The sequence below is a fragment of the Triticum urartu genome, chromosome 2, assembly GCF_003073215.2.
Source record: "Triticum urartu cultivar G1812 chromosome 2, Tu2.1, whole genome shotgun sequence".
Lineage (NCBI taxonomy): Eukaryota > Viridiplantae > Streptophyta > Magnoliopsida > Poales > Poaceae > Triticum > Triticum urartu.
Window position 1 is genome coordinate 739,305,608 of NC_053023.1, and position 7,755 is coordinate 739,313,362.

General features: G+C 47.0%; 1 protein-coding gene across 1 annotated transcript; it reads left to right on the forward strand.

The window, feature by feature from the left end:
- The first annotated feature begins 3,564 nt into the window (after positions 1-3,564).
- On the forward strand, positions 3,565-7,445 carry LOC125534550 (WAT1-related protein At1g25270-like). Its single transcript, XM_048697745.1, has 3 exons — positions 3,565-4,082; positions 4,901-4,963; positions 6,156-7,445. Exons 1-3 carry the CDS (start codon positions 3,901-3,903, stop codon positions 7,054-7,056), a joined length of 1,146 nt encoding a protein of 381 aa, XP_048553702.1. The 5' UTR covers positions 3,565-3,900; the 3' UTR covers positions 7,057-7,445.
- The last annotated feature ends 310 nt before the right edge of the window (positions 7,446-7,755 follow it).

Genomic DNA, 7,755 nt, shown 5'->3' on the forward strand with positions numbered 1-7,755 from the left:
AAATAATCTCATATTCATATTCTACATATTTTTCTAATCAAATTTCATATATAACATGTTCAAATCGGAGTTACGGTTTAAAAGATATGGATAATTTTAAAAAGCATTTGTTTGAATTAAATATGGTCCGTGGATGAATTACCTAAAACATCAGGGGGATTTTCGAAAAATATAAAATAACGGTTCGGGTGTGACTTAAATCCGGACGGCGGGTTGATTTTAAGAAAAGACATGGACTTTTGTGTAAAATACGAAAATAATGAATCGTTTTAATTTAAAACAGGACTGCGGGTTGAATTCTCTGAAATAGAAGGATTTTTCTGAAAAATGCCATGACGGACGAAAGAAACTCCATTTGCTTTATTATTAGGTAAAGATATTGTATATAGATATTCGGAAGAAACCAAAACGTAAGGTAAGAGCTCATGCTTTCTTCTTTACAATTTGGACCTATGATCCGTGCGTGACATCCAGATGATACTTTTCAAGATTTATGTTTCGTTCAACTTAAGTCTCGTTTGGAAGAAAGAAAAAGCACATAAATTTAGATGATAGAATTTCTGTTTGGAAAAAAATGATGCCATTTGGAACAAAGGCAGATATCCTGTATTTCATTTGAGATTCCACTGAATTGCATTTAGGAATCTTGGAAGGTAGCAAACCCAGGTTAAAATTATGATTCCTTCTTTTAATTTGGGTATACAACTCCAGCCGCGTTGCGGGTCTCCTAGATCGGGTGGTGCTCTCGGCTTGCCATGGGATGGATTGGTGAGGCCACCGGATTAGATCATGGGTGTTGGCGTGAGATCGGGGCACATCATCAAACGACTATGTGTAGCAACATAGATCGCTGTGAGGGTGGCCTTGGGTTGACCCATGTATTGGTTTTGTCACACTTTGTTGAATAATATAATAAAGGATGATTGTATGCATTGCTTGATGGAGAGGCTGGGGTCATCCTCCTTTTCATAAAAAGACACCCGCGGCACATTTGAAATTTTTATGTGCTTTTGCGTCCTATGGGAATCAGTTCCTATGTTTCACGCATTATTAGCAGTATTTCAATACTCTAATAATGAAAGTCTCCTACCAGTTTTACTAAACATTCAATCCACGTGTTCCAAGAGATGTAGTTTCAAAATTTGGCACGGCCATTGGGTACAAGACTCTGGAGTATTTCAGTGGTTGCGGCCATGCATTTGCATTGGGAACGAGCAGGCCCGTGGCTAGGAGGGCTTGCACACCGCTTCAACTACAAGGCAGGACTTATCACGTCTGCGTATGCATGCTCATCCCAGCTGCCCCCTATAGCTTCTATTAGATCCACGCGTGGCAAACTTGGATGTACGCGTGAAAAAGAAGGAACACAACTGTATTTCTTTCTTTCCATAATATATATCTTGGCATTTCTTTCTATATGATCACTAGAATTTCAAGGATGCTAGATTGCATCGATCTACCTGAATTTCATACTTAAACAGGGATTGTGACCATACAGGTGATTATCAACAAATGTCCACCGAAATCCTATAGGTTGCGTCCATTGCAACATAAACAAACAAACCAAGAGTTTTAATAGGTTTGGATCAATAAAAATATATAGTGCAAACGAGACAAAAACTGACAACTTTATAAATTCAGTCATACAAATCAAACAACCTACGTATAAATGGACAACTTTTCTGCCTCTCCTTCCATCAGCATGGTATGTGCGCCGCACAACTCAATTCCGCATGCATAAGAAAAAGGCGAAGCGAACAAGCGTGATTCGTTCTTCCACTTTCTGCCACGTGTGCGTACGTTATGGCGGGAGGCGCACCGAGATCACCTATGTATTTTCCAGGTCCTTCCGGTGTACATGTATAGGTGGCAGAAGTTTCTTTAAGAGTTTCTTGATGGTTTTAGCCGTCTCATATGATGTAGATTCCTCTCATCGATACGAGAATCAAGACATGGAGACATAGTAGGAGTCTCAGATGACTTATATTTAGCGAAAGGTCTTTAAATCAAAATATGATAGTTATCACCTCTCTGTCGGTCCCCTTGCTCCTCTCTCTCTCTCTCTCTCTCTCTCTCTTGAGGCGCAGATGTCCCAATCCCTCACTAGCATCAACCCCTAACCGCTCCTTTGATCAATATCGTGAACTTTGGCTCCATCATAATCTCCAATTGCATGTAGCTAAAATGGCAGAGAACTGCTTTGGTTCTGCCTCACAACCCTGAACATGTTGCCAGCATATGCCATGTAGGCAGCACATTATACGTCAACACTCCCCCTCACGTGTGGCTCCCTCGGGCCTAAACGTGGACCGAAAGTGGGTTGCAATATAATTGTGCCAGCCGGGTTTTGAACTCAAGACCTCTTGGCTCTGATACCATATTGAATTCATGCTTCAACCAACTCATCCCAAAGTCCGAACTGATGGAGGGAGGTGGGCAATATATTTCAACACTCTCCCTCACGTACACTCTCCCTCACATCTAGGCAATTTTAGTCCTTAGACGTGGGATCGATGTAGGCTGCAGAATCGTTTTTATTTAATACTGCGTTGGCAGGGTCTTGAACTCAAAACCTTTTGGCTTTGATACCATGTAGAAGTGCATGCTCTAGCCAATGCAACCAAAAGACCGATCTAATGGAAGAGACTAGGCAGCACATTATATGTCAACATGCCAGACCGGATGAAGTGTTTGCAAATTATGATGTGATGCGGTCGAATCTACAAGGCAATGTAGTTTGAGAAAATTTGAGGCAATTATACCCATATAGCCAAGTGCTATATTTATTTCTATCTCTTTATGAAAAGGCAGAACTCGTATGTGGTAGATACTTCGTTCAAACAAGGAAATTTGTAAGGCGGAAAGAATTCTTGGTCAATTGATATTTTCGTAAGTCTAGGTCAATTTTCGAAAAGTGAACTTGCAGTTTTTCGAAAGCGCTTTGTAGGATCGGTAAAACTTGAGACAAAATGTCGACTGATTGAGACATGATCAAGCCTAGGGATGCATGCAGACGTGCCCATAAAGAGTGCATCCATCTAGTATTAGCCTTTTTCTTTTGAGGGGAAGATGCATCCATCTGCATCGATCATTTTGGTATCAACAGATTTATTGAAGAAGCATCAATTAGTTTTTTTTAATTCATCGCCGGGGAGAAATCCTCGCTTGTCGAAAACCATGATCCAGTTTACATGGGAAACCGACAACGCGGACCTTCGCGGACTTGCCCACCTGCAGCATCGTCCTGGCAAATCCATGTGTAATTAACTGGATAACAATTCCCACTGACGGAAGAAGAAAAAACACTGAATGATTCCCATAGATATTCATTCAAAAGCGCCGGTGAATGGAATTAAAAACATGCTCTGCTGACGTGGCGGCGTGCTGACGTCAGTGATTACTGTAGCTCGCGCGGTTTGAGGGAGAAGCTTCTTGAGATGCCAGGCTGCCAGCTGCACGCACGAGAAAGGAAGAGAGATAGAGAGACAATCGTGGTGTGCTTCCTCCTCCTGTTTCCACTCGCCCCTTCCGTTAGCTCGCTCTCAGGCTCAGCTCCTCCCGCTGCTGCCTATATATGTACCCGCGGCATGCACTAGGAGTGCTCATCTCGCCTCCTCCACCGCCACCGCCCACCTCGCCTCCCTCCACCGCCTCTCCGGCCCCAAACCACAGCAACAGCCTAACGCGTCAGCCAGCTAATCGAGCCGTCGTCGTCGACCGTCCAGTCTCCCCGGCCAGCCGTCATCTCCCATCATCTCGCCCCATCTCCGTCCGCCCGCCGGCCTCTTCGACCTCCATCACCTCGACCGTCGTCGATCGTCCAATTAATCATCCCGGCATATCCTGTCAACCAATCGAGGGGATAATATAAAGCAGACAAAAGCAGAGGAGGAGGAGGGAATGGGCGTGATGGATGGGATGAAGCCGGTGGCGGCGATGGTGGTGGTGCAGTTTGTGTTCGCCGGCGTCAACATCTTCTACAAGCTGGCCGTGAGCGACGGCATGGACATGCGGGTCCTCGTCGCCTACCGCTTCCTCTTCGCCTCCGCCGTCCTCTCGCCCATCGCATACTTCGTCGAGAGGTACCTTACCTAGCTCCTCCCTCCATTTGATCCTTTCCCAAGATCAAAATACCCCTTGCACTAAATTTACTCGATCGCACACATATGCATGCTTGCATGCGTGCATTATATTCCGAAGCATCTAGAAGGTGCACACACATCATCACAATGCTTATTTTTCATTCGGTTGTTAGTACTACTACTAACTATTGGAGTATACTGAACTGTAAATATACTAGTTTGAGGTGAGCTTCTTTGACTAAAAATCATTAGAGCATCGAGGAATCATTAGTGTTCTTGCCTTTTTGTGTGTGTGTGTTGGGTCAAGTAGTTTCATTCTCTCAAGAAACCAATTAATTGAGCCAGTGCATGCATGCATGCATGCATGCATGTCCTTGTCTCGCTCTTTCTCCATGTTTTCCGATGTTCCCTGCCCGTTGTGTTGACCCGGCCGGACGCCCCATTGTTTCTAGTCTAGCAAAAAAAAGGAGAGCTTTGTGAAAAAGCTACGGTCTATATAGCTTCCTTCTCCTATTATATTCCGTCGTTGGAAAAGGAATTCAGAAAGTAGAGTACAATATATTGATATGTGCTTCCGGAGTATGTTATCCGTACGTTTGCAGATGCTTCACTTTATTATCATCATTCTATAAGCACTCTCCATATGCATGCTACCTGATTAACGAGTACAGCAGTTTGCCAAAAAAAGATTAACGAGTAGAGTACATGATTTTTTTGATACCCAAAACAAAATTACATGTTTTTTTTGACAAACTACATACTTGCATGCCTGTGTATTGGATTAACTAATTCCCTGCTGCTTTATTTGTTTTGAGCAGGAAGAAAAGAACCAAGGTGACTTGGCGAGTCCTGCTGCTCTCCTTCGTCTGCGGACTCTGTGGGTAAGCTCCAATTTAATTAAATTGTTCTTGTTGTTGTTGTTTCATTTTACTATGCTTTTCACTGCACTTCCCACGACGATTGAGAAGGAGAGCAAAAGGTCAGATCCGATTGGCATGGCTGCCGGAATTTAGGTGCGACGCTGCTTTTTGCAATGATGCACACATGCATGTAGCTAGGGGCTCAATGCAACGGTGAATAATACCCTCCCAATGCAAGGTCAACCGCCCGGCCGGTGGATGCGTCACGGGGTGCTCGCCGGCGGCCAACACTTTACCTTCCTTTTCCATCTATCCAGCACATGATGTATGATTAGTTAGGCACAACCAACTGATCCGGCCCGATGGAATCCCCTGCCGCTAGCTTTAGTTTTGCCTGCCAAACAAAGTAGTACAAACTCCACGTACGTCCAGTCCACTCACTTTACAAACCGTGCATGGAGCTAGTCGTCTGTGAACATCGTCGTCCTCGTGCTGCCCCTGATACTTGCTTTGTCAACTCCATCCATCACCCTACCCACGCATGCGCGTGCTCAACTGCTTACAATTGCACCGATGGAGCCACCTATGGGTCTGCATGCAGCCACGTACGCCCGGCCGCCCGGCGCGCGCATTTATGTCCTCCTTGACTTGCGTATCCATGCATGCATGCACGCACGCCTATAGCTAGCTACAGTAGCACCGCGTTGCATGCTTTCCCAATGGAGCCAGAGCCACCTCGATGGCCATGCATCGTCGTCGTGTCGAATGCTCACACGATGCCCGTATAAACACGCCACCTTCTTTCCAATGGAATGGCATGGTGTATGTACGTACGTCAACTTACATTCCATTGTGAGGTTTCTTGGACTCTACTTTTTCTGCAGCTTCATCGCCTAGCTCGTCTCGTCCAGAATTTTCAACCCGTCGTCACCCACGTTGCACGTCCCTAGGTGTACTCCGCCATTAATGGTCACGATGAAGAAGATGGACACGTGTATGTACGTACGACATGTGTCGTGCACCTACCGTATACGTACCTACGACAAAAATGCGTAGTACGTGTGACTGATTACGTTGCGTTGATGCGGCGTTGCATGTGCATGACGCGATATATAGAGCGCACGAGATCGATCGATACATTCTCATCATATATGCAAATGTACAATATACACGTCCGTATCGGTATTGACTGGTTGCAATATGTTTCATGCAGGGGCTCGCTGGCGCAGAACCTCTACATCTCCGGCATGAAGCTCACGTCCGCGACCTTCGCCTCCGCCATGACCAACCTCATCCCGGCCATCACCTTCGTGCTCGCCGTGCTCTTCCGCTACGAGCGCCTCGCCATCCGCACCCTCGCCGGCCAGGCCAAGGTCACCGGCACCATGCTTGGCGTCGGCGGCGCCATGCTCCTCACCTTCTACAAGGGCGCCCAGGTCACCCCTTGGCCTCCCACCCACATCAACCTCGCCGCCCAGCTCGCCGCCCGGCACCAACACGAGGAACATGCCTCCTCCTCCCTTCACCCGGACAGCGGCAACCGTGCCATGGGCTGCCTGCTCTGCACCGGCAGCTGCTTCTTTTATGCGCTCTGGCTCATCCTGCAGGCCAGGCTCAGCCGGGAGTACCCGTTCCACTACTCCACCACGGCCCTCATGTGCGCCATGAGCGCGCTCCAGTCCGCCGCATTCGCGCTCTGCTTCGACCGGGACCTCATCCAGTGGCGCCTCTCCTCCGGCGTCCGCCTACTCGCCGTCCTCTACACCGGCGTTGTCGCCTCAGGGGTCATGCTCGTGGTGCTCTCCTGGTGCGTCAAGCGCCGGGGCCCCCTCTTCGCGTCCGTCTTCAACCCCATGATGCTGGTGGTGGTGGCCGTGCTCAGCTCGCTGCTGCTCGGCGAGGAGCTGCACCTCGGCAGCGTGCTCGGCGCCGTTCTCATCGTGACGGGCCTCTACTCCGTGCTCTGGGGAAAAGGCCGCGAGGCGGCGGAGAACGAGCCCGCCAAGGCCCACGCCTCCGGCACCGAGCTGCCGCACATCGACATCGTCGTGCATCGCCATGATCCTCCTCCCACGCCACAGCAGCAGAGCACGGAGCCGGGGCCGGCGCGGTAAAAATCGGAGCAGGCATGCAGGAAGAGGACCAGCGATCGAAGAGATGAACTGGCCCAAGATTTGTTACTTTTTTATTTGTCAGGAAAGGATGGACAGAGACTGTACCGGTGGAACTTGTCGCAATTGGGAGAGTCAGTAGTTGAGCTCGTTTGTTGGGTGGATAGGACTCGGTTAGATCTAGCGTAGTTAGAAGGAGTGGCCTCTCTGATTCTGTTGGTGCTCAAATGTGAAGATAGAGGAGGGAAGGATGTAGTACAAGGAACTTCAGCAGGATGAGATGAATGGAGACAAACCAATAAATTTCGGACACAAAATCCTTTTACACGAGAAATCAACTCCATTTTACAACTTGGTAGAATGTACTACCCCGGTCCCATAATATAAGATGTTACTCCCTCTGTCTCCAAATTCATGGCATATAAACTGAGTCAAAAAATCAATGCTTCTAAGTTTGATCAAGCATACATACAAAAATATAAAGATAAACAATACCAAATCAATATCAAAATATACAAAAATATAAAGATAAACAATTTCATCTATATATTTGGTCCAAGTTAGAAAGCATTCACTTTTTGACTCAGTGTATATGCCATGTATTTGGTATGAAGGGAGTATTATAAACAATATAATGTATTTGTTATAAGGCCAGCTCCAATGCACGACCCCAAACAGACGTATGATTTCTTCGAATTTTGT

Bases quoted from the DNA above. Each gene is read 5' to 3' on its own strand.
- LOC125534550 (XM_048697745.1), top strand. From the start codon at position 3,901: ATGGGCGTGATGGATGGGATGAAGCCGGTGGCGGCGATGGTGGTGGTG. The intron at 4,083-4,900 runs GTACCTTACCTA...TGTTTTGAGCAG, and splicing joins ATCGCATACTTCGTCGAGAG to GAAGAAAAGAACCAAGGTGA. The intron at 4,964-6,155 runs GTAAGCTCCAAT...TGTTTCATGCAG, and splicing joins TTCGTCTGCGGACTCTGTGG to GGGCTCGCTGGCGCAGAACC.